This window comes from Salmo salar, chromosome 05, assembly GCF_965601325.2.
Source record: "Salmo salar chromosome 05, fSalSal1, whole genome shotgun sequence".
Lineage (NCBI taxonomy): Eukaryota > Metazoa > Chordata > Actinopteri > Salmoniformes > Salmonidae > Salmo > Salmo salar.
This window is the reverse complement of record NC_138295.1, coordinates 60,325,087-60,352,500: the sequence shown is the minus strand read 5'-3', so window position 1 is coordinate 60,352,500 and position 27,414 is coordinate 60,325,087. Positions and strand designations below refer to the sequence as shown.

Below are 27,414 nucleotides of genomic sequence, written 5' to 3'. Positions count from 1 at the left end.
ATACCGCACAAGCCTAATACCCATCACCATAGATTACAATGTGGACTCGGTAGCCTTTCTTGTTTTCATCACTTCTTTTTTTTTAATCCAGTGATCATGTATAATCTGAAGGCTGTAGTAGATTTCATACAGATATTCAACATTAAGTATACTCAAATTGGATTTTAACATATGCTCAATTTAAGCCGATATCATTATTCTACAACTTACATTGATTCCATTATTTGTCTTTACAAAAGAATGAGACCACAGGCATTGGTTTTATTGAAATGTCCTAATCTGTTCACAATCAAAACAACATCCTGTTGATAAACCTTTGAGTATAAACATTTTGTCTCATTCTGTCTCAGCCTAGACTAAATGTCTGGCGCCTCCCAGGTTGGTCATTCTGCTGTGTGGTAGTCTCCGAGTGTCGTTTCTGGCGACTGCCTCTGTGTGAAGGCAGGGGACCTTTGTGGTGGCAGCTGAGCGAGGCGCGGCTGAAGGGAACAGGTTTCCGCGTCTGTTAGGACTCGTCTCGCTCCTCTTGACCTCTACCCTTTAGCTGTGACAGCTCCCAGGGCTGGGAGATACCAAATTTCCCCTGATTAGGAGAATGGGGCAAGGCTCTCAGGGAGGGACACTAACAGAAATCCATGTTGTTGTTGAACAGTAGTCTTGTTCAGAGAATTTGGGTCAAGTCCTTTGGTTGTCTCTCCAAGCACTGTTGATATTCATGAATGAGATCATATTAGTTGCTAAATGTTAATGATGTTGTAAGGCTGATTAGGGTAAAGTGGGTCGGATGTGTTGGCATCTTCTTTTTGAGAATCCCCAAATATCTTAGTGGCAGCTGTTGCCGCCTAGGACTGAAAATTGTGCTGAATGGTCAAACCCTGAAGGAATGTCTGTCAAGTCTCACATCAGACCTCAGGTCAGCGTTTTAGGGTTTACTACTTTTACCCTGAAGAATATTTTCCTATAATAATGCATTAGAGAACATTGTTTTCACATGTTACTGAAAAGTTCTTGTTGTTATGGTTGACACAATTGTAATATCAATTGTCACAAAATTAAAATGCTGTACTGCAGTTTCTTTGTCATTTGTTTTTTTTATGTAGTCCCTGAGAAGGAAGCAGTATTTGTATGATTAGGGTATTCATTGTCAAACACTTGAAAGCATATCATGTTTGTTCACAAATCTATTAGTCATTTACAAAGTACCAAATGGGCTTGTATTGAATAAAGCATCCGTGAATTTCCTATTATGCTGTTAGAGCAGAGAGTTCCTTCTGAAGACGCACCTTTCATGGTTCAATTTCTATTCCGTTATTTTATTTTAAAAGTGTACTTTGTAAGTTAGTATTGTCAAGATACCAGAATTTTGACTTTGATACCGATACCAGGTTTAGTATCACAGTACTTGGTACCTTCACAATACTAAATACCAAAACGGTACCATGGCAACAAAAAAAGTATGCATATTAGCTAAGTCACAGAATGGCAGTTGATTCAGACAGAAACTCGGCTCCTGCTCTGTTTAATCGTTTGGCATCTTTTGAGTTCAGCATTATATCTGCAAATGTTTGTCAATGTATGCATTAATACAATCAATTTGACTTTGTTTTTACCAATCTAACTACAAAACAACATGGTAAATCAAGATGTAGCGTAGGTCTTCACAGTACAGGTGAATGCATATTATTCAACAAGTGTGTGCATGCATTGAGTTATTGAGCTTGTTTTAGTTGATTTCATGGGCCTACACACTTATTTTATTGGCAACTGTAGGAGAACATTACTTTATTGTACTGATCAGTGCAATAAAGAAGATGATCTCTTTTGTAAAACTGTGCGCTGCTTCTTTAAGAAATTGAATGAGGTCATTTGCTGAGACAGAATGTGGCTGTGGAATCTGACTTTGTGGCTATGGATCTAGTGTAAACCAGACGGGAGGCAAGGGAGACGAAGAAGTGAATGAGGTTTTTGGTGGCGAGGGAGACGAAGTGAATTAATATATATTTTTTGGTGACAATCAGCTTTCAAATCAGCATATTTTGCATTATGTTTATCACAAACAAAGTACTAGGGTAGTGAATTCAGCTGTAGCCTAAGCTAGCAAGGAAAGTGAACCTACAATTAAAGCTGGAAGCTATACCGGTATCGTCTTGCATTGTAAAACAGTTCTAGCCTGTATGGACATTGTTTTGTGAACTGTAATGAACAGTTTCAAAATGTTTGCATTATTTCTACATTATTCAAGTGTGTTAACTTCTGTGCAGCAAGAGTGGGAAGCTAATGCAGCCCAGACAGCTCTAGCAATGAATGAGTATGTGTAGCAGGTGCTTTACTGTGTGTGCTCTAAAGCCATAGTGCAAAGAACCTGCTTTATTAAAGGGGCTGCGCTCAGTGTGCTGATTGAAAGGATCAAGTCTATCACGTGAAACACATTTTGACAGAAGTACCGCACGTAACAAAAATTCTAGAACCAAACAATTCTATCTTTTTTTTTTTTTTTGTATCTCAAAAGTTTCGGTATACTGTCAACACTAGTGTAAGTAGTATCCACATGCTCTGCCTGGGTAGACCCTGAACGAAGTGAATCTGGACTCCTAGGGTAAGCAGCTGTCCAGCACAGAGGGGTATAAGAGCTCTATGGAGGTTTATTTGCATGTCCTTTTCTAAAACAAAATATCCCTTCCAGTATGGTTGGGTATCGCAAGGGACCTTACGATACGATATCATCATGATACTTAGGTGCCGATACGATATGTATTGCTATTTGAGACTGTGATTGAGATTTATTGAGATTCGACGTTCCAAACATATTGCTCACCACATGTCTTCTGCAGAGGGACAAGGGAGAGTTTTGAAAAAAGGAAAAATACTGGAGTTTTGGTACAGGTACAGCCAACTAGCGCAAAAATAATATTGCTATATTGTCAAAACAATACAATATATCGGCAAAAAGAATATCCCGATATGTAACTGTCTATTTTTCCCCCATCACTACATTCCAGCATAATAATTCAATGATCCATTTGGTATTGTGACTTTTTTCAGGGAAAAAAATAAATGCCTTAGTTCTTTAATACTCTCCATACTGCAGCTCTACCACCACCATCCCTCTCCCTCTTGATGCCCGTACTCTACCACCACACGTGGGCCAGCAGCACCACACAGTCCTGGGCAGCATTCACATTAGTCACCGGAAGAGAGGAGGCAGTCACATGGATCCCCTTATTAGGCTGTGGGCCAACACAATGTGTTCAACATGGAGAGCCCCAGGCTGCCTTGCTAGCACATAGACGATAAGGGGGAGGAAGGGAAAAACCTGGAGAGGGGCAGCGAGATAAGGCCATTACCAATCACTGGTGTTTTGTTGTTGAAGTAATTGTGTCCTCAAAGTGTCTTGTTGTGTTTAGGGCTGTTGTGCATTTTTCCCATCCATGTGCAGATTTCCTCTCCGATACACAAAGGGAGCCATTTCTTTTCCCTCCCTCAGATGTATCCATATAAGTTATTGCTTCAAGATGAGATTGCTCCTCGGAATTTCAACCCTTTGTTAACCAGTTGGTTTCTGGACTTAGACGTGCCTTTACCCATAAAGATATTTGCTGTGTTTTGTGGAAACTCAATGACACAACTGTTCAACAGACTCCTGGCCTCACATTTCCCACACCCTCTCGACCCCCTCAGAGATTCAAAGGTCATGAAAGGGCACAGCCTGAGATTTACTCCTTGGGAAGCAGAGTCATTCTTGGAAACAGACACAAATGACAACTTGTACATATGGCATCACTTCTCAACTCTCATGTGGATTTCTACAGTTTTCCAGTTTTTAATTGGGCCTGATTGTGAGATTATAGCTAGTCAAGTCAGAGCCTTCAGTCGTACCCTTGAACGTTTTGCCTTCTTGTATGACACACTAGCAATTTGAGGCAAACTATGTGACTACACGCAACATGTGTAAAAGAAAAGATGAGTAGGTCAAAAGACCATTTCAGAACATCTACAGATTTGGGTCTGCATAGACCAGCACTAGTCCGGTGTGCCCAACCTTTCAACAGCTGAGCATGTGTGAGGAGATGACAGGGGGTAGGGGGAGAGGGGCTGTTGGAACAAAAGGTGTGTAGGGACAGCTGCCATTGCACTTACAGCAGCTTGTGAATCTGAAGGGAGAATGTACACATGTGTACAGGCCAGGGAATGGGGGGGGGGGGGGGGGGGGGGGGGATAATAGAGGATCTGACAAACTACAGAGCCTGACTGCATATTAGGGCAAAGGGTGACTTGGGAAGAGTTAGGGAGGGGGTTGACCGGGGGTGTTGTCCAGAGGATGGGGGGGTTGTTGTCCAGAGGGAAGGCGAGTATGGGGAGGGGGTCTCCAGTGTGAGGGGCTCTGCTGCAGTTGTCATTTCTACCAGTCATGCGCAGGACGGGACACACCACACTTTGTTTGGACCCCTCTCACTGGGAATATGCCTGAACTTTGACTTAGAATGCTCTGGGTGCCACTGAAACAGTCTTTTGGATTCAATTCAGAGTGCTTGCTGGTGCTTTCTGCCTTTTTTAAAGAGTCTTTTTAAACTTGTGCCTCTGATTTTTGACTGTGGTTTACTGATCAGCTAAGGGTAAGGGCAACCAATACCGGCATTGCATTTTCATATAAGATTTGTTGCTTCCTTACAATGTCACTTGTGCATTAACTCAAATGTTGCTCCAGCTAAATGCCTAATGAATTTAAACAGAAAAATGTCCCTCCTGAGCACAGTCTGAGGCCTCTCCTCTGGCTTAAGTTCTAAAGAGAAAAAAAAGTTGTCTTGGTGCAATAATATTACTGTAAGACTGTGCTTTCAGCATGTTCTTTCACAGAACAGCCACACGTTTAGGGTAGTTACTGTGTTTTATGTTTTGCTTTTGTGGTTTAGTAATCAGTATCGGAGGCTAGTGTGGCTCAGGCACATCCTGAGGACTTTACGAGGCAGATGTCAGACTGTGAGGTGACTTACTGTGGGGCCTGTGCTTCACTGTCAACCACACAGTAGGGCCAACACTATTAACAGTTTCCATCCTGGTGGTTTGGTAAAGCCTACTTTGTGAATTCCCCTATTCTTCTACAGCAGCTCATGTGACTCAGTAGGCCTAAGTGACATTTTGGTTTATTTGATAGATTTTAGGTAGACAGTTTTCATCCAAGTTCCATCTACATACAGTAATAGCCTAAGGGTATGCTATTTAAAAATATATATATTATGTTAGCATTGTGCTAATACGCTATGAAATATGGCCTTATCGTTTTATTTTTGTCTGTTCTTTCGTGACTCGCATAACTGTGAGAAGAATAACTCTTTCAAGCTACTGATCTGTGAAGTGTTGTTAGTTAACTCCAATTTTCCACATTTCCATTGCAATTGGCTGCTCACTGCAAGTCTGTTTTCAATAGGGGTTTGAGACGCTAACCGAAAATGAGTTGAGTTTTTTCCAAGACATGTCAATTTTATTTCCTTTAATTATATTCATGTAGCACGCTTAATAAGGTCACTGATCAGATACTTCTGAGCAAAAGGCCCTGCTAATGATCATGCAGCCTCAATAAATGCTCATATGAAGAATAACAGAATGGTGAGAAATCTTGTGAGAGTCACTGCAGGTGCATAGGAGACGTACAGGATACAGTGTAAGTAGGTTGAACTCTTCAAATGAGGTTAGTCAAAGAACCTTGGTTGTCTAACCAGAAAATAACCACATGTTTGGTAAACACATTGCATGCTCCTTCTATACGTAGAGTTGTGCTAAACACGGGTAATCTCCTGAAAACAACATCATAAGGTTTGGTGCGCTGTTGAGTATTTACAGACTCATTGTCATGTTTATATGCAAATGAGCTTTTATTCACTAATGACTTCATGGGGACATCAATCTTGATCTTGTCTGTCTACTTCTTTTGTGAGTTCTCATTGACAGAACATGTTCGACTGGTGACGACAACCAACAATTGCGCGCACACACACCCTCTTCCCTAATGTCACATTGATGTCGTCAGTGTTTTGTCTGCAGGGTGTCTCTCTCTCTCTCAGACCTTCAGCGCTGGTTGGCCCTCATCTGATGCGAGGTGAAAGGGAAGTTTTGTGGGGGAGGGGCATCCATTAGGTTTCACCAACCGAAAGGCTGAGAATAAAGAGAAAGATGGTGGGTTGAGTATTCCCATTAGAGACATACTGGTGGAAGAACCTGTGGAAAGCAGCAAGGGATACTTTACTCTACCCAGGCACCTGTGTTTATTTTGTTCTGGCATAGCGCCAGGAGTGTTACAGGTGAATGGGAGCAGTTTCCAACTCCCATGGCTGGGTGAGTGGGTGGGGTCCTGTTTGTGCATGAGTCTGTGATGTCACCTGACAGGTCAAACCACATCGCCACACTAATAACATGGTGACAGAGACAAGCCTCTGTCAACAACAAATCTGACTACACCAGTCTTGTGGCCCTCTTGGTGCATATGAATGTGTGTTTTTGTGTGCAGTTAAGTGAGAGTGTCGCAGAAGGCAGACTTGTTTGTGTAGGAGTTTGTGATTCGTTGTATGTGTGGTGGCGGTAGTTCCGTGACAGTTAGGTGCTTTGAGGTTGTGTCTTTGTGTATCGTGTGTGTTTGTTGTTGGGGTAGACTGCAGTATTGACATGACTGGCAGCAGGGGCGTGATTCATGAGCCGAGGAGCGCAGATCTCTTTACCGCCCATTCCAAACCTGTCCAACCTTCTCCAATTTCCCACCCCTTTCTAGAAGTGCTGCTCTTGCACTGCAGCTAACCCCTCACCAAAAACCCACCCTACGATTGGTGAAGAGAAGGAGGGGGGTGGGATCATATTCCCCTGCCAGTTTTGGCAGCATGAACACAGGCACAAGCCCAGTCACAAGCCAAACCGCAGACCAAGGTCCAGCCCCCATCCTTCCTTCCTCTCCTCAAAATAATCCAAGCCCACCACCAACCATTTCTCCACCATATCACTCACACAGATTCACCTTCACACTGAATACTTCGGTAATAAGCCACAATGCAGACCCGTCTTACCAAACAAGAGGTCAGTCAACAGGCAGAGTGGAAGTGGACCAGGCGTGCGGAATGGCTGTGCCGGAACATGAGGCAACAGGCTGTAAATATCCCACAGCTGGTGCTGGGACTACAGCCCAAGGTTGGGGTGAAAGCACTGGGCAGGATAAGAGAGCGATCAGTAGCCCAGTTACTGCCTGTGTTTGCGGATATGTCTGCCCCAATCAATGGCTAACTAATCAGACTCCTGTCCCTCTGTTCAGGTGGCCTCCATGCCTCAGGTGTGGATTGCAATGATTATACGCAATACTGTGGTGGCACTCTGGTTTGATTGAATTCTATTCAATTCTGAGTAGCAATTTCATTTGTATGGAGCAGCCAGACTGTCATCCATCATCTAATATTTTATCGTTCATACAGGGAGAAGGGATTCTACCTTTACCCTCGCTCGGGTGACCATGGTGATACTGAATATAAGTATTGATTTCCCTGGACCACAAACTGAGAGAGATCTGTCTTGTTGATAGCCTCCACAGAGCCCGTAGCCCCATGCAGCCAGAGAGGGAGATTTTGCCTGCTCTCAATGAAACCTGAGCTGTAGGTGACTCTCTTGATATTGGTGATGTCTGCCAACAAGGCAACGTAAGCATATACACAGCGAAGCTTGTAACTGCTCTCAATAAACAGATCTGTTTACATAAAACGAAACCCGTTCTTAAGTAGCTGCCAATGAGAGGTAACTTAATTTTAAAGGTTAGTTTTCTCCTGATTTGGGTGTAAGTAACAGTTTCCTAACTATAGTGTAGCTGTGTTTGTTATGAGCAGACTGGTCAGTCCTGGCAGGCTCTGGTGCTGAGTGGGAAAGGTGATGGATTTCTCAGCAGTGCTCTGGCCTGACTCCAGCAGCCCCCAACACTGACTTATCTCTGTGCCCCAGGGTGCTCTGATCCAACTTACAAAGAGGTGTGTGTGTGTGGTGTGTGTGTGTGCGTGCGTACACAATTGATAGCTTGACACATGTATAGCCGACTACACTAACAGGCTGACACACTGTCATACATACACTGACAGAAGGACATGCATACATGCACATAACCTCTCCAACACGAATCTCTCTGCCCATATGCCCTGCTGCTGTGGCATGCAATTGTCGTTTGTGTTATACGTCATGACTCAGTCGTGACCCCTGTGCCTATGGCACTGTAGGCTATGACACATGCAGCAGGATGAATAAGGTGGTGGCAACTCTGTGTGACACTGTGGCTCCTACTGTGTTGCACCACCTTTTAGCCAATGGCTCTGCTCCCTCAGGCTGAACAGGAGGTGGTCCTCTGAAATGGTTGAAAGAACAGCAACAGATGTTCTGAACTTACACACAAATGATGCACCATTGTGTATCTGTTCTTTTATGGATTATTCTGTCGTGAGTGTTTTACGGTTCTGACCTTACATGCAAAGATCAAAGATCTTGCCCATGTAGTGTAGCTGTTGATATTTTAGTGTGCAGTATACTATCTTCAACAATACAGATACAAATTGCATATATTTTAGGGGGTTCCTCAGGGCTCAATGCAAGGACCACTGCAGAATAGCTTTTATCGGTGTTAATCTGTTCCTTGTCTAAAGTATCTCACACACACACTCCCTAGTTCAGTCAGTCAGTAGACACTCTCCAGGCCCTCTGCCTTCAATGTGAGAGGAGAGATTCTACCTGACATCAGACATGGGAGGCTGACTCCCGCTGCATGAAAGGTAAAAGGTCGAGGCTTGAACACCCAGGCAGATAAAGCAGCCTTTTCATGTGTGACCGGCCCGCAGCCCAAAACAAATCCCACTGACCGCTGCCTTTGAACTGTAGACCAGTGTTCCTATGGCAGGAGTAGTGCTCTGCTCCCTCACTAAATCCTCTACTATTTGACTGTATAACATAAAACTCAAAAGTGTTTTCTGTTTTAGTTTGAGTATTTTCAGTATAAACCTGTCTCTTCTACAGTCTTTGGCAAATATAACACCCCCCCCCTCCAGAGTTTCTCCTGTTTGCAAGTATATAATGGGCATTTCCATCAAAAAGGACCCATGAGCATGCACGTGAAGTTTATAGGAGCATGTCAAATTGGGTGTCAAATGAACTGTAAGAGTCTATATGTTTTAAAAATTAAGGTTTTCTTTTTTTTTTTTACCATTTTCCATCCCAAAAAATTTGAATAAGCAAAGACTTTCATTTCTGGTCCAACAGATGGAAAAAAGGGTCTTGGACAACATTGACCAGAAAAATGATTGAAAGGTATTAGACGTACATCAAAGCTTAATAATGTTGAAGTAAAGACCCCTGCCAACTAATATCAACACTTACAGTGCCTTCAAAGTATTCACACCCCTTGACTTTTTCCACATTTTGATGTGTTAGAGCCAGAATTTTACATTTGATTACATTGAGATTGTGTGTCACTGGCCTTCACACAATACCCCATAATGTCAAAGTGGAATTATGTTTATAGAAATGTTTAACCCCTTTGATATGGCACGCCTAAATAAGTTCAGAAGTAAACATTTGTTGAACAAGTCTCATAATAAGTTGCATGGACTCGCTCTGCGTGCAATAATAGTGTTTTAAGATTATTTTTAATCATGATTTCCCCACACATCCAGTTATCTGTAAGGTCCCTCAGTCGAGCAGTGAATTTCAAACACAGATTCTACCACAAAGACCAGGGAGGTTTTCCAATGCCCCGCAAAGAAGGGCACCTATTGGTAGATGAAGAAAAAAGTAAAGCCGACATTGAACATCCCTTTGAGCATGGTGAAGTTATTAATTACACTTTGGATGGTGTATCAAAGATACAGGCGTCCTTCCTAACTTGGTTGCCGGAGAGGAAGGAAACCACTCAGGGATTTCACCATGAGGCAAATGGTGACTTTAAAACAGTTACAGAGTTTAAAGGCTGTGGTAGGAGAACTGAGGATGGATCAAAAACATTGTAGTTTCTCCACAATACTAACCTAAATGACAGAGTGAAAAAAAGGAAGCCAGTACAGAATAAAAAATATTCCAAAACATGCATCCTGTTGGCCACATTTTTTGCCTGCACAGTACCGCTTGCCGTGCAGTAGCAGAGAGAACAGTCTATGACTTGGGTGACTGGAGTCTTTGACAATTTCTTTGGGCCTCTCTCTGACACCTCCTAGTATATAGGTCCTGGATGTCAGGAAGCTTGGCCCCAGTGATGTACTGGGCTGTACGCACTACCCTCTAGCGCCTTACGGTAAGATGCCGAGCAGTTGCCATACCAGGCGGTGATGCAACCGGTCAGGGTGCTCTCGATGGTGCAACTGTAGAACCTTTTAAGGATCTGGGGAACCATGCCAAATCTTTTCAGTCTCCTGAGGGGGGGAAATGGGTTGTCATGCCCTCTTCACAACTGTCTTGGTGTGTTTGGACCATGATAGTTTGTCAGTGATATGGACACCAAGGAACTTGAAACTTCTCGACCCGCTCCACTTCAGCCCTGTCGATGTGAATGGGGGCCTGTAGTCCTATATTCCACGATCAGCTCCTTTGTCTTGCTCACATTGAGGGAGAGGTTGTTGTCCTGGCACCACACTGCCAAGTCTCTGACCTCCTCCCTATTGGCTGTCTCATCATTGTCGGTGATCAGGCCTACCACCGTCAGAAAACTTAATGAGGGAGTCGTGCTTGGCCATGCAGCCGTGGGTGAACAGGGAATACAGGAGGGCACTAAGCACGCACCCCTGAGTGTTGAGGATCAGCGTAGCAGATGTGTTGTTGCCTACCCTTACCAGCTGGGGGCGGCCCGTCAGGAAGTCCAGGATCCAGTTGCAGAGGGAGGTGTTTAGTCCCAGGGTCCTTAGCTTAGTGATGAGCTTTGGGCACTATGGTGTTGAACACTGAGCTGTAGTCAATGAACAGCATTCTCACATAGGTGTTCCTTTTGTCCAGTGTGGAAAGGGCAGTGTGGCTTGCGATTGCGTCATCTATGGATCTGTTGGGGCGGTATGCTAATTGGAGTGGGTCTGGGGTTTCTGTCATGATGGTGTTGACGTGAGCCATGACCAGCCTTTCAAAGCACTTCATGGTTACCAACATGAGTGCTACGGGGCGGTAATCATTTGGGCAGGTTACCTTCACTTTCTTGGGCACAGGGACTATGGTGGTCTGTTTGAAACATGTAGGTATTAGACTTGGTCAGGGAGAGGTTAAAAATGTCAGTGAAGACACTTGCCAGTTGGTCTGTGCATGCCTTGAATACACGTCCTGGTAATCTGTCTGGCCCTGCGGCTTTGTGAATGTTGCCCTGTATAAACGTCTTGCTCATCCAGAACAGCTGGTGCTCTCATGCATGCTTCAGTGTTGCTTGCCTAAAAGCGAGCATAAAAGACATTTAGCTTGTCTGGTAGGCTTGCGTCACTGGGCTGCTCGCGGCTGGGTTTTCCTTATTTTAGACCGGTCTAAAGAAGCATGATATGAAGAAAATGTAGTATATTTCAGAAGACAGAATAGCATACTCTGAGTTGTCCTTATGTTAGTTCCTGATCTGGCTATGCCAAATGGCTGTGGCCTACACTAGTTTATTTAGCAGACAAGATTTGCTTAGAATTTCATGGCATTATTGTATAGTATGAAGAATACAATTGAATAAAGCTGAATAAAATAGAAAGGATATTTTCTCCAAACAATTTGAGGGAGTGTGCACATGCAGCTATTCTGTGTTGTGGTTAACAAAGGGAGACAAATATATATTCCTATATGCTTAATTTAGAGTTATTAATTTAACTTTAGTTGTTCTACAAACATTGGGCTATATGTTTAGATTTTTAATACATTGTACGGCTGCATGATGCAACTTTAATGATGTGACTCTACCTTTATGTGGCCATAATGCAGCCTACAAAAAAATTCCATTCCTTTTGCGGCCAGTAGCCTTTGTGCCCTTCTCCTTGAGTGCTGCGTGCTCCATGGCGTGATCGGGTCTTTCTCACAGGCTAGAAGTGAACACAGACATATCGGGGACACAACTGTGCCCATCCTTATCCAATTCCGAGGTGAATATTGAAGATATTGGAAGATCTGTCCACATTTACTTTTCGTCAGCAAACAAGATGAGTAGGCCTAACGAACAGCAAAAGCACTAGCCTATGTCAATCTACTATTCTTCATAGTGCAAAGGTCGACTTATTCTGTGCGAGAAATAAATATTCCAAACATAGTCTGGGACAGTTGTGGGATGTGATAGATCCCAAATTAATACAACCAGTAGCATCCCCAAACTTTTTTTACGCAATGTGGCTGACGCAACAGATCAGAACGTTTTAGCTTAAAATGTTGATAAACTATTAGGCTATTTCTTGACATTATAAGCACAGCAATGCGCACATGGTAGTAGGCTATAAGCGCATATGTTCCATTAGAGGAAAACACCATTATCAAAAGTGACCACAAATGCAATTTATGCATGTAATACTTTTATTATAAAGGTGAGTTTTTTTATGGTGAAAATTATCTTCCCCAAACTTGAAACTCATGTGCTGCTTATTGTATGCCAGTTAGGCTCTACATCCCTTGTGATACAAACCTTATTAAAACATATAGGCCTATTGGCTAGGCTACATGAGGTGTGCGAATTTGATTTGAAAATGTCGAAAAAAAGGTATTGTTACTTTTTCACGGCATCATTCACAAGTGTTAATATATAATTCACAAGTGATAGGCTAATTTTGTCAACCATCAGACTATTCTTGATTTAATCTCGAATAATATATGTGTGAAATTTGTTTTGATTTAGAATGGACTATTATCATGCACCTGTATTGAAACCGAGGCAGTGCGGGAAAATACATGGCATCTATGCACTGAAATAGCGATTGGGGGATGCTTTTCCCCGTGGTTTATTTTCATGCCAGGCTATAATCCTGTTGTAAATATAAGCAATGTGCTTAATATTAAGGAAGTTGAGAAATAAAAATAGTAGGCCAAGCCTATAGAAAGCTGATCCTCCTCTTTTTAGTAGAGGCCATCATTGATGACAGTGTGATTAGTGGACCAATAGAGTGCTGAGTAACAGGCAGTTAGCAAGTTTGGTAGGCTACTAATGACCATCAGCAGCATCAGAGCTTGGAGAAACCTAACCTCTCTGGGCTAGGCGGGACGAATTCGTCCCACCTACGTAACAGCCACTTGCAGCCTGTGGCGCGATTTTCAAAACCTTAAAAATCCTATTACTTCAATTTCTCAAACATATGACTATTTTACAGCTATTTAAAGACAAGACTCTCGTTAATCTAACCACACTGTCCGATTTCAAAAAGGCTTTACAATGAAAGCAAAACATTAGATTATGTCAGCAGAGTACCAAGCCAGAAATAATCAGACACCCATTTTTCAAGCCAGCAAATAATGTCACCAAAACCCAGAAGACAGCTAAATGCAGCACTCACCTTTGATGATCTTCATCAGATGACCACCCTAGGACATTATGTTATACAATACATGCATGTTTTGTTCAATCAAGTTCATATTTATATCAAAAACCAGCTTTTTACATTAGCATGTGACGTTCAGAACTAGCATACCCCCCGCAAACTTCCGGGGAATTTGCTAACATTTTACTAAATTACTCACGATAAACGTTCACAAAAAGCATAACAATTATTTTAAGAATTATAGATACAGACCTCCTCTATGCACTCGATATGTCCGATTTTAAAATAGCTTTTTGGTGAAAGCACATTTTGCAATATTCTAAGTACATAGCCCAGGCATCACGGGCTCGCTATTTGGACACCCGGCAAGTTTAGCACTCACCATAATCATATTTACTATTATAAAAGTTTCATTACCTTTTGTTGTCTTCGTCAGAATGCACACCCAGGACTGCTACTTCAATAACAAATGTTGGTTTGGTCCAAAATAATCCATCGTTATATCCGAATAGCGGCGTTTTGTTCGTGCGTTCCAGACACTATCCGAAATGGTAAAGAAGTGTCGCGCGCATGGCGCAATTCGTGACAATAAAATTCTAAATATTCCATTACCGTACTTCGAAGCATGTCAACCGCTGTTTAAAATCAATTTTTACGCCATTTTTCTCGTAGAAAAGCGATAATATTCCGACAGGGATCTCCTTTTCGGCAAACAGAGGAAAAAATCACAAAGGCGGGGGCGGTCGGGTCACGCGCATAAGCCCAGAGTCCCTTGATCGGCCACTTGAGAAAGGCGATAATGTGTTTCAGCCTGGGGCTGGAATGACGACATTCTGTTTTTTCCCGGGCTCTGAGCGCCTATGGACGACGTGGGAAGTGTCACGTTAGAGCAGAGATCCTTAGTAAAAGATAGAGATGGAAAAGAAGTTCAAGAAATGGTCAGACAGGCCACTTCCTATAAAGGAATCTCTCAGGTTTTGACCTGCCATTTGAGTTCTGTTATACTCACAGACACCATTCAAACAGTTTTAGAAACTTTAGGGTGTTTTCTATCCATATGTAATAAGTATATGCATATTCTAGTTACTGGGTAGGAGTGGTAACCAGATTAAATCGGGTATGTTTTTTATCCAGCCGTGTCAATACTGCCCCCTAGCCCTAACAGGCTAATTACCATGACTAAACGGTCACATGGAATTTGACTGCCTTCATGACTCGTGAATAATAAAAAGTTTAACAATTTGTTTAGACCAAGAACTCTACTCCAAATTTGTTTAGACCAAGAACTCTACTCCATGATAATTGAATTATACATTTGACATGTTTAGGCACTTAAAAATCTACAAAGTGGATAGCCAACAACAACAAGTAACATGGTCACCGCAACAGCCCTACTTGTTCCTTGAAATTCCATTACCAAAAACCCTCGTATCTTAAAGATATTTTCTTATTTATCTCCCTCATGAGGAGGGAGGATAATGAAAGTTTACAGAAGTGACAAGTAAAGGAAGACCGACCAAATAGTTGTAGTGTTTTTACTGATATCAAGTTTGTTAATTAATTATTAAGTGATTCAAACTCATAATTCTGTTACCAAATCATTAACCGAATTACTGAAAAATCTGTAAGGGAATTGCTGCAATTGAATTGGCTACAATGGGTAATCGTAGTAGTCACAAACCACAGTTAGGTCACCTGCTACTGTCCTCCCTTCCACTGGCATACTGTTATGTTCAGATCATAACTGTTTTTTTTCTCTTTCTGTCATCTGGTGGTCAAAGCAATGCTGTAAAAACAGTCTGGACAACCTCTCTCTCCCTCTCTTTCAATTCAATTTCAATTTGAGGGGCTTTATTGGCATGGGAAACATATGTTTACATTGCCAAAGCAAGTGAAATAAACTAATGAAAGATGTAGGGTAAATAGTACACTCACAAAAGTTCCAAAAGAATAAAGACATTTAAATGTCATATTATGCCTATATACAGTGTTGTAATGATGTGCAAATAAAGTACAAAAGGGAAAATAAATAAACATAAATATAGGTTGTATTTACAATGGTATTTGTTTTTCACTGGTTGCCCTTTTCCTGTGGCAACAGGTCACAAATATTGCTGCTGTGATGGCACACTGTGGTATTTCACTCAATAGATATGGGAGTTCATGAACATTTGTATGTGTTTTCGAATTCTTTGTGGGTCTGTGTAATCTGAGGGAAATATTTGTCTCTCTTATGGTCATACATTTGGCAGGAGGTTAGGAAGTGCAGCTCAGTTTCCACCTTCAGCGGCCTTTCTCAATAGCAAGGCTATGCTCACTGAGTCTGTACATAGTCAAAGATTTCCTTAATTTTGTGTCAGTCACAGTGGTCAGGTTTTCTGCCACTGTCTACTCTCTGTTTAGGACCAAATAGCATTCAGGTTTGCTCTGTTTTTGTAATTCTTACCAATGTGTCAAGTAATTATCTTTTTGTTTTCTCATGATTTGGTTGGGTCTAATTGTGTTGCTGTCCTGGGGCTCTGTGGGGTCTGTTTGTGAACAGAGCCCCAGGACCAGCTTGCTTAGGGGGCTCATCTCCAGGTTAATTTCTCTGTAGGTGATGGCTTCGTTATGGAAGGTTTGGGAATCACTTCCTTTTAGGTGGTTGTCTCTTTTCTGGATTTTGATAATTAGCGGGAATCGACCTAATTCTGCTCTGCATACATTATTTGTTGTTTTACGTTGTACAGAGAGGATATTTTTGCAGAATTCTGCATGCAGTCTCAATTTGGTGTTTGTCCCATTTTGTGAATTATTGGTTGGTAAGCGGATCCCAGACCTCACAAACATAAAGGGCAATGGGTTCTAGAACTGATTCAGTATTTTTAGCCAGATCCTAATTGGTATGTCTAATTTTATGTTCCTTTTGATGGCATAGAAGGCCCTTCTTGCCCCTCTCTCCTCTCTCTCTCGTTAATGTCACCTCTCCCGGCTGTCACTGACACTTACCCTCTTTCCCTTTACTGTAACAAGCATCCTCACCCACTGGGCACCGACCAACATCGCACGTCCATGGATGTTGAAATTTGGTCAGTCCGCCCTGACCGGACCAAATTTGAACCAATCATAGAAGTCTGTTTCACAAGTTTGGACAGTAGAGTAAAGTAGTATAGTACAGTATAATTTAATGTACTGTACTGAACATATCTACTTTACTGTGCTCTGCTGTACTGTACTCGACTCTACTGTGATGTCCAAACTTGTGAAACATAGACGCCTATGATTGTTTCAGATTTGGTCCGGACCAACCAAATGTGTTCTTGTTTGGGGGCAGTGCTCATTACAATAATTCCCAGTGTGTAGAATAATACCCAAATATGCAAAAGAAGGATGTTGCATATTTCAAACTTTTTTGTGTACCTATTCAGGATACATTACCATGAAGAGAATTATATTCATATCCATAATTATGCATTTCTATAAAGTACAGATCAGGGAATCATGATGTAATTCTGTTACCTTAATTCTGTTACTAGATGTAAATCCACTTCACCTACTGTAGTTCAATAAACAAAATATTTTTTTTCAAACTAAAGGTGTCATGTCATAGCTGACACCCCGTTCTTTCTGCAGACACCTTTTAATCGTAATTGGAGCAGATATTTAAGAGTTTTTCTCAAATGTGGTCGCCTAAAAAACGGAGGGAGATTTTACAGTAATTATGTTACCAAAGGTTGCATCTGCACAGTTCTTCCAGTAAATGTGTTTTTGTGAAATGTTCTGTGTTAATTGTTCAAAGTAGTCCTTGTGCATTGAGTTGTATGCTTTGTTAAACTTTGAAATCAATTGTTTTTGTTTGGCATACATTTTTAAAGTGAAAAAGCGTAATTCCATTGCCGTGAAAATGCCCTAAAACAAGAGCTGAAGCTGCCTTTAGTTCTTTTTTTAGGGCTTTATTTTTAAGAGAACAATTATGACACGCATAACACCCTTTTCTCAGACCTCCCATTGTCCTTCCTCCAAGCCAAATACGTAGTGCATAATTCATGGAGAAGTCATTGCTATAGTGAAGGCAATTGCATCAACTGGAAGCAAGTGTGTGGTACGTGTCCGTGCACACACAGACACACAGAACCCGTTCTATCACGTCATTGTTTGTTTTTTATGGTAATGGAAGCAGAGCAGGCATTAATCAGGGGGTGGTTTTACTATTCTCTCAGGTAAACAATGTGGGTGATGTAGTGTTGAAACTGCACTCAAGGCATTCCAGATGCACTCACTCTAATGCAATGTCTCGGCTCCCACTGTCATGCGGGTGTGTTGGAACACTACACAGTCTGGATGTATATATAGATAGCTATTTTTAAGGCTGAACCACAAATAGTAGTAGTAGTGGGGCTTAATTAAAATGGTCCATGCCTCTGTTGCCATTCCTGGGTTGCGGTCTGCTCGTTCATTCATTCATGAATTTATATGCACACATGTACTCTGTTCTCTCTCATTTGCCCTCTCTCTTTTTGTTGTTACAAATTGCTATACATTGCAAAAAAAATAAAAAATAAATCCCTGTTTAGTTAAAGGGGCAATCTGCAGTTGCTACACCCACTTTTGAACGAATTAAATTCATGATATTTACTGAATGATATATATATATATATATATATATATATATATATATATATATATATATATATATATATGGATTGTTAAAATAATATAACTTTAGAAATGCCTCATGAGCTTAGTTCAACTGTCACACCCCATCAGAACCCAAAATATAAGCTTGTTTTTACTCCAATGTTTGTAAACATTATAAATGTAATAAAACACTGTATAGCCTCAACATGGTTAAAACGATAATTTTGATTTATTACAGATGGTCGGTCCATAGCTCTTTCTATGAATTTGAGAGTGGTTACATTTATCCAATCCCATCCCTCAACTTTTTACCAAAACAGAGATGGGGTGGCGGCTTTGTTATTTTTTCAACTGCGGATTGGACCTTGACTTTTCTGTCTTCAATTAAATATTTTTAAATACAGTCCTTTTCCTTAAGGTGAATGCACCAATTTGTAAGTCGCTCTGGGTAAGAGCATCTGCTAAATGACGTAAATGTAGATGTGGATGTATATTAAAGGGACACAGAGTGTTATCTATCATGGAACTGTGCCAAATTACCAGAGTTTAGATGACAAAACCTAGTGGTAATGATAACATTACTTGTTCAGTGACTGAATCCAAGAGCCTACTGCGAAACGCAACAGAAGCTCTGAGCACTAGCGTCCCGCCCACTCGTGGCGAGCAGCCTCACTGGGCCATAGGGCCGGGCTCTGCCTTCGATTGGGAATCGCATGCAGCATGTCAGGTCGAGCAGGCAGCGAGTTGCTGCAGGCAACCAACAGATCAGTTATGTGTCGGTGATGCCTCTAATAAAGCTGACACAGCACAGTCTCCCCGTGGCCCCCCTGAGGGGCTCCCACTCCGCAGCGCGCCAGGCTCACTTGCCCCCATGGAAACACTAACCCCAAGAGAAGGGTTCCCCCATCCTTCAGTTCCCCCCACTGCTGCGGCTGCTCTTTCGAAGCGTGCTTCTAATTTGTCCGAAAGGAACCCTGACTTAAATGCATCGCTTTGGTTTCTCTGTTGAGTACTGTGGAGGTTAAAAGGCTAAGACAATTGTTGATTCTAAAGGACGTTCGGCAGGAATGGTACATGAATGATACCTCTCCTGAATATCATACTGATCCGATGCTCTCTATTTTCCAGGAGTAACACACCTGCAGTAAAGAGGGGAAGAGGATCCTAATTCAGAGGACCAGTGGATGACCTGCCTGCTATACAGACCATGATCTGAAGGCCCCGCCACGTGGCCCCATTCTTTCTTCTTCGTTATTTCCTGCAGGGATAAGAGCTCCTAGACTAGCCGCCTCAGACAGGTGGAGCGGCGGGAGATAGAGTGTGTACAAGAAAGAGTGCGACAGCCAAGCGCCTAGTCGTCAACAGTGCCCACCAACCACCTCCACAGGACAGCCGTGCCCTCTGATCCCGCCACGCCCCCTACCCCTCCCACCGCCAGACCGGAACCATGGGAAGGAAAAAGATCCAAATACAGAGGATTACAGACGAACGGAACAGACAGGTGTGTCTGTGCATAATGTTTATTTGGATGTTAGAACTCTATCATGCCTATAACTACACCGGTATTTTTCCAAGACGATGAAAGGCTAAATGATCCTTCTAAAATGAGTCAACTGGTTAATGGGCTTTGGTTCATTGAGCTTATTGAGTAATGGATGTGATGCGTCTGCCATCCCCAAAATGTCCCTGGCTGAGTAAAACCTGAGTGTTTTAGACACTCGGTGGCCCGAGGTCCTACAATCATCTTAAGTTTCTCCTTGTTAATCTTTAAAGGTGCCCATTTTCATAGAGCAGCACACACAGAGACTCAAAATGCTTCAGGCATTCAAGCATTATGTTGATTCGTCAAAAGTTGACAGAAATATTGGTGAACCATCATCCTGCTAGATGTTGATTATAAGATACTGTCAATAGCACGAATGGATTGGTCCCGTCCCCAAGGCTATAGATAGACTCTGACCGAAATTCAACAGCATGTTGTGAAAAGAGAGCGTGAGAACCACAAATACTTTACATAGTAATGGATTATTAACTGAACGCCGAATGCTACGGAGACCATGAACACTTCTGAAACATTGCAGGTGCAGAAAGTAGAGCAGCTGGGGAGGTTGTGGTTGTCACTGTGGCTTCCTCCTCTCCTCGCCACACAACCACGCTCGTTAGGACACGGCCATGTCTCATGGCGGATGTCTTGTTCTGTCGTTCGTTGCCATTGGTTACTTGCAATTCTATTCTTAATGTCAATTATGTTCAGCTTGTTTATCCTGGCATTCATGTCGAAGGAAGGATCAAGACTAATTATTGTCGAAGACTCGGTGTACCTCACGCCTCCGACAAATCAGAGAATTTCTCTTCGTGATAAACCGTCTTATAATTGGTTATGAGAGTCATTGCAATAGTATTGTTTATCAGCTCTGTGAGCCTGGCTTGCCATTGTCCTCGCTGAACTTTCTTCCCCTTGTTTGTGTGTGTGTGTGTTCGTGTGTGTGTGTGTGTGTGTGTGTGTGTGATGGGGTTTGAGGGAGGGGGTGGTAGGCGGTTGCCCATGGATACGACCCCGATATAATTTTATTTGTGGCAGCGGGAAGTAATGAGTGAGCAAGAACGACGCAGAGAGGAAAAGGAGGGAGAGAAAAGAAAATGAGGGCGAGGAAATGAGAGAGACGGAGACAGTGAGAGAGGGAGACGGAGACCGTGGGGAGGACAAGGAGAGAGCACAAGCTGGCTCCTGCCCCACAGAGAGGCATCAGTGTAACATGGGGGCGCTCAAGCAATTATAGAGGGAGAGGGGAGATGGAGAGAGCGAGCAATTGAAGGTCTCACGTGGCAGCTGTAGAATCTGCCTGTGTGGTTCCTTTCCGTGCGTCTGCTTCCTCGTGCTCCTCTCTGATCCTGTCTACAGCAAAACAAACAAACTCAAATCCCCCATTGCATAAATGCCTCAAAACCAAGGGAGTGGTATTAAACAGAACCACAACACACTGCAGGGCCTCATCCCTGTTGTCACCTTTAATTAGCTGTCTGTAATGTGTTGTTTGTTCACACATAGTCTGTTCTCTAAGAGACTGTTATTTATTTACTGTTATTCAAATATTCCCTCCCACTTTTATTACGTTTACAGTATCGCTAATGTTATTGCTCTTCCTCTTTCCTTCTATGCCAAATATTCCCCTTCCCTTCCCAATATCACCTGCCAATCCCCCCCCCCCCCCTTCTCTACAACGTCCCTTCTCTACCACCCTCTAATATACCCACACCATCCCTCCCCTGACAGGTGACGTTCACCAAGAGGAAGTTTGGCCTGATGAAGAAGGCGTATGAGCTGAGCGTGCTGTGCGACTGTGAGATCGCCCTCATCATCTTCAACCACTCCAACAAGCTGTTCCAGTACGCCAGCACCGACATGGACAAGGTCCTGCTCAAATACACCGAGTACAACGAGCCCCACGAGAGCCGTACCAACGTCGACATCATGGAGGTAATGAAGGAGGGAGCGAGGAGGAGGGAGAGAGGAAGGGGGGGTGTTACTGTGTAATTCCCTGCAGCAGAGGGTGAACTGAGTGGTTGTGTGTTCTGAAGTAGTGGGGGAGATGTGTTACTGTGTAGTTCCCTGCAGGAGAGGGTGAACAGGGTGGTTGTGTGTTCTGAAGTAGTGGGGGAGATGTGTTACTGTGTAGTTCCCTGCAGGAGAGGGTGAACAGGGTGGTTGTGTGTTCTGAAGTAGTGGGGGAGATGTGTTACTGTGTAGTTCCCTGCAGCAGAGGGTGAACTGAGTGTGGTTGTGTGTTCTGAAGTAGTGGGGGAGATGTGTTACTGTGTAGTTCCCTGCAAGAGAGGGTGAACTGAGTGTGGTTGTGTGTTCTGAAGTAGTGGGGGAGGGGAGAGGTGTTACAATACGACGTTTCAGTACAGTGCCATGGAGGAGAGACGGTAATGAAACGGCTCGCTGTGTTTTAATTTTGTTTTTACAACCGTGGTTGTAATTTGGTCGCAGTATGGTCATTAATATGCTCGTTTTGAAGGTCGTTTAGATTTGATAACACTTTATTTTAGGGTTTGCCAATAAACTGATGATTATTTTATTTTGTTGGTAAATTAAGTAGGCAACATTTCTAGCGTGTTCATGATTTATGTTTGATAACAGGCCCATGTGACCTGGTGTTATGTTTTCTTGATATCAAGAGCTGTTTTATTTTTGACTACCACCACTCTGGTCTGGATGAGCGCTTTCAATCCTGAGCCATCAGCTCCATCAGGTCTTTATTTATGTAGCAGGAGAAAGGGGTGTTTTCTTCTTTCTCTTTTCTTCTTTTAGTTTCTTGTGCTTTTCTCTGTTGAACCCTTGGTTGAATCCAGAGTTGTTTGGATGTTGTGTGTGTCATAGCCAGAGTAGATGCATATAAACACAAGCTATAAGCCTTCATCATTAATTCCTCTTAAAGCAAATGTCTAGTGAGAGGGCAGCTACAGTAACGTCCATGACATTACCTTCAGAGAGAGAAGTAGACGGATCAAGAGAGATGGAGAGACGGTGAGGGCAGTTAGCCTTGCATGGCCGCCCCTATGCATGTACACCAGTGTGCTGTGGCCAGATTACAGGCTCGTGTGGGGCCTGTTCCAGTATCCATCCTTCCATCCAGGCCTGGCCGGCTGCCTGGTGCCTGGGATCATGGAGGGAGGGCAGAGGTAGGGACAGCTGGACCTGCTGTCACCACCCCCTGGCCTTGGCCGGGGCTCCAAGGCCACTCCAACAAAAAGCCTCCGGTCCCCCTGGAACCACACTGTCACAAAATGGAGGGTTGCACGAAGGAGGTGGAGCGTAGAGATTAGTTTCTAGATAGGGAATGTGAATGAGGTTACATTGAGAGCTCATTCGCTCAAGTGATATCTTTTTTTCACCAACATGTGCAGTATAATTTATCTGCCTTGACCCTTTCATACACAAAGGTTTCCTCATGGATTCATAACAAATGGGCAGATACATTTTAACTGGCTATTTAAATATTAACTTACCACTTATAATTCATATGAAGTGAAGTTTTTTCGCTCTATGAAGACCATGTCACTGGATCATGAAATACTTGGTACAGCCGCTGCAGCTGTCCATTACCACGTGGAATAACTGAGATGGCATTCTGAGTGTTAGTCTCTCTCGGTCTCGGTCTCTTTCTCTCTCTCTCTCTGTCTGTCTCTGTGGATGGAAAAGGTGAGGGCTTTCAGTGGGAGAGCTACATGGAGCTCCAGTTGCAGATGGCTCTTAAGTGTGTGTGCTAGTGTGCTGTGGCAGGGCTTTGGGCCGCTCTGGGCCACATTAGCTTAAGCTCCACTGGCTGTGTGTGTGTGTGTGTGTGTGTGTGCCTCCTAATGTGTGTATGTCTGCCTGTATTTGTGTTGTAAGCCTTCATGTTTGTGTGCATGCGCCCACTCTGCAATGGTCCGTGAGAATGCCTCACAATATTCAGGCCAGATGAGAGTCTCAGTGCAGGAGTGTGTCACTGCCTGAATCCATATGAGGGTTCCCCCATGCATCTCCATCTCCTTCAGCAAGCCTCAGGCCCAGAGGCAAACCACTGTTCTACTGCCATTCCTCAGACCGAGAGGCTCCTTCTAGCTTGTTTAGTTTGATCTGTACTGTGTAGTGAGGGAGAGGGGCAGAGTTTAGATGAATCGTTTGGCACGGGTGAGCAGGAAAAGAGGAGGAGAAAGAGGAGAGGGGTTGAGCGAGGGGTTGAGCAGATAGGCACAAAATGTGTCCATTTGCCGCTCTGCCTCCCCAGGTCCCTCCAAGCAAGTGCTTTGGTGTATGAATTATGGAGTTTGATGCAGTCATGCGCACACACACTTAGTCATACGTTATGCTTACTATGTACCCTACGCGCGCACACACACATACACACAGAGTACATTAATATACATACACATAAATATACAGACCCAATGCTCAAAAGCACTTATACTAATAACACTGAAATGTGTATACATACAGTACCAGTCAAAGGTTTGGACACATCTACTCATTCAAGGGTTTTTCTTTATTTTTACTATTTTCTACATTGTAGAATAATAGTGAAGGCATCAAAACTATGAAAAACACATATGGAATCATGTAGTAACCAAAAAAGTGTTAAACAAACCAAATTTATATTTAGATTCTTCAAAGTATCCACCCTTTGCCTTGATGACGGCTTTGCACACTCTTGTCATTCTCTCAACCAGCTTCACGAGGTAGTCACCTGGAATGCATTTCAATTAACAGGTGTGCCTTGTTTAAAGGTCATTTGTGGAATTTCTTTCCTTTTTAATGCGTTTGAGCCAATCAGTTGTTGTGACAAGGTAGGGGTGGTATACAGAAGATAGCCCTATTTGGTAAAAGACCAAGCATATATTATGGCAAGAACAGCTCAAATAAGCAAAGAGAAATGACAGTCCATCATTACTTTAAAACATGAGGTTCAGTCAATCTAGAACATTTAAAAAACGTTGAACTTTTCTTCAAGTGCAGTTGCAAAAACTATGAAGAAACGGTGAAGAAACTGGCTCTCATGAGGACCGCCAGAGGAAGGAAGACCAACAGTTACCTCTGCTGCAGAGGACAAGTTCATTAGCATTACCAGACTCAGAAATCGGTTATTAACTACACCTCAGATTGCAGCCCAAATAAATGCTTCACAGAGTTCAAGTAACAGACACATCTCAACATCCGCTGTTCAGAGGAGACTGCGTGAATCAGGCCTTCATGGTCAAATTGCTGCAAAGAAACCACTACTAAAGGACACCAATAAGAAGAAGAGACTTGCTTGGGCCAAGAAACACGAGCAATGGACATTAGACCGGTGGAAATCTGTCCTTTGGTTTGATGAGTCCAAATTGGAGATTTTTGGTTCCAATCGCTGTGAGACGCAGAGTAGGTGAACAGATGATCTCCGCATGTGTGGTTCCCACCGTGAAACATGGACGAGGGGGTGTGATGGTGTGAGGGTGCTTTGCTGGTGACACTGTTGGTGATTTATTCAGAATTCAAGGCACTCTTAAACAGCATGGCTACCACAGTATTCTGCAGCGATACGCCATCCCATCTGGTTTGCGCTTAGTGGGACTATCATTTGTTTTTCAACAGGACAATGACCCAAAACACACCTCCAGGCTGTGTAAGGGCTATTTGACCAAGAAGGAGAGTGATTGAGTGCTGCATCAGATGACCTGGCCTCCACAATCACCCGACCTCAACCCAATTGAGATGGTTTGGGGACCTCAGAGTGAAGGAAAAGCAGCCAACAAGTGCTCAGCATATGTGGGAACTCCTTCAAGACTGTTGGAAAAGCATTCCAGGTGAAGCTGGTTGAGAGAATGCCAAGTGTGTGCAAAGCTGTCATCAAGGCAAAGGGTGGCTGCTTTGAAGAATCTCAAATATATTTAGATTTGTTCAACGTTTTTGGGGTTACTACATGATTCCATATGTGTTATTTCATATTTTTGATGTCTTCACTATTATTCTACAATGTAGAAAATAGTAAAAATAAAGACAAAAACAAACGAGTAGGTGTGTCCAAACTTTTGATTGGTACTGTACGTACACACACACACACTCACACTCACACTCAATATTCTTCACACAGTTGGGCATTCCTTCACTCTAGTACACAGCTGGGAGGTGATGCATATGTACACACACGGCTTCTCTCTGTGCTGCACGTGTTGTGTGTGTGTGTGTGTGTGTGTGTGTGGGCAGCCTGCCTCTCCTGCCAGAACGTGTTAATCCGCTTGACTGCAGATCCCAATCAGGGCCGAGGGAAGGAAAAGCGAGGGAGAATGAGCTCTGAAGGATGAGGGAGATGAATAGCCATGGAGAGGAAGAAGAGGGAATGCCTTTTTTCTTAAACAGCTCAAAGAGGAAGATCTTACCACAGCATGGCTTAAAGACTTTGTCACTTCCCCGATTCAAGGTCACGGTGAGAGGAGCTCCTCACGACACGCGCCACAAAACAGCACTTGACAAGATTCCCCCTAAGTAATTGATTCCAATTAGAACATATAATTGCCCATCACTTTCCAATATGGAGGCTCACCACCAAAAGGGGTTCTGGGTAGGGGCCAGGGCCCTTCGGAACTGTCCTATCACAACGCTGATGGTTCCTTAGGAGGCGGGCCTCCCTCTGTTGCCCTGGCGATGCTCCCTACCTCGGGACTAATCCCATTTTGCCATGTCAACCAAATTCCTGGGATGTCCCCTAAGACCTGTCGTATCCTAATCAGGGCAGGACAGGGTCAATGGGGGCTTCTCCTTATCACGTGGCCTCCAAAGGTCACATGATGCACCATGATCGCCATGGAGACGGTAATTGGTTTAATGATGATGCACCAGGGTGTGATGGTAAATGGGATCAAATCAGATTCAGTTTTTGGTTTTTGTTAAACAGGCACTTAGTCTGCATCATGTTTGTTGTTGTTACTGTCAGGAACATTAATGTAGCAGGGTTGATTATTTAAGAGCAAATGAAAACCACATTTATTTATTCATCACGGCAAGCTAAATAAATAGTGTGATTTGATGCCTGAGTTAAAATGAATCTCAATATGTTAAAGAGCTTATGCAGCATTATGCCCATTTTACACTGTTAAATGCAACAGGATGCGATTGCTAGGCCTGTGATACAGATCATATGGTCCTCCTCATAGGCATAAGTACACTGTCATCCTATGAGCTGTTATCTGACATCCGGCAGATTCCAGGCCATCCATATCCAATGAGGGCATGGTGCGCTACCTCTGTACTCTGTGAGGAAGCAAGCCATCTCCTCCTGAGATGGTGTGATAGAGGGGTCCATTAACCACATGTATAAGTAATAACACCCACTGCTGGCCATTGTGGTAGTGGTGGGATACATTCTTCAGGGATGTGCTACTGTCGAATGAATGGGGAGGATAAAGCCTGACAGAGCCGCTATGGCCACTCAGTTTCCCCGATGCACGTTAGTGATGTGTTCTTTGGCAGCCCAGTAGTGTAGTAAGCAGAGGCTTTAGTTGTGCTCCATCAGGATGTCCTGGGGGGCACCATGTACCTGAATGCGGGCAACTGCAAATGGGACGTGACATTACATTCTGCCATTGTGGACAAGGGCCCCGGCCCGCACTGCTCAACACATACTTCCATTCTAAAGAGCGAGAGGAGGTAGAATTGGAGAAAAGGAGAGATGGATGGCATTTTGAGAGCAAAAAAAGTAGGATGGGAAGCTGTGGGAATAGGTCAACAGAGGGAGAGCAGGTAAAAAGAAGACGGGTGAGGAGAGAGATGGATAGACAGGAGATGGAGGAAAAGTGAAGGCCGGATAAG

General features: G+C 43.2%; 1 protein-coding gene across 10 annotated transcripts in view; it reads left to right on the top strand.

Moving 5' to 3' along the window:
• LOC106605316 (myocyte-specific enhancer factor 2D homolog) overlaps positions 1 to 27,414 on the top strand; it is a 73,399-nt gene that overhangs the window by 15,367 nt on the left and 30,618 nt on the right. For 8 of the 10 annotated variants that reach the window (XM_045718439.2, XM_045718438.2, XM_045718443.2 and 5 more), the window contains exons 2-3: positions 19,212 to 19,584; positions 21,358 to 21,561. In XM_045718439.2, coding sequence (XP_045574395.1) covers positions 19,531 to 19,584; positions 21,358 to 21,561 — 258 coding nt within the window. In that variant the 5' untranslated portion in view covers positions 19,212 to 19,530. Of the gene's footprint in view, positions 1 to 4,301; positions 4,614 to 19,211; positions 19,585 to 21,357; positions 21,562 to 27,414 lie in introns of those variants that run through there. The other 2 variants (XM_014200798.3, XM_045718440.2) reach the window with 2 other exon arrangements.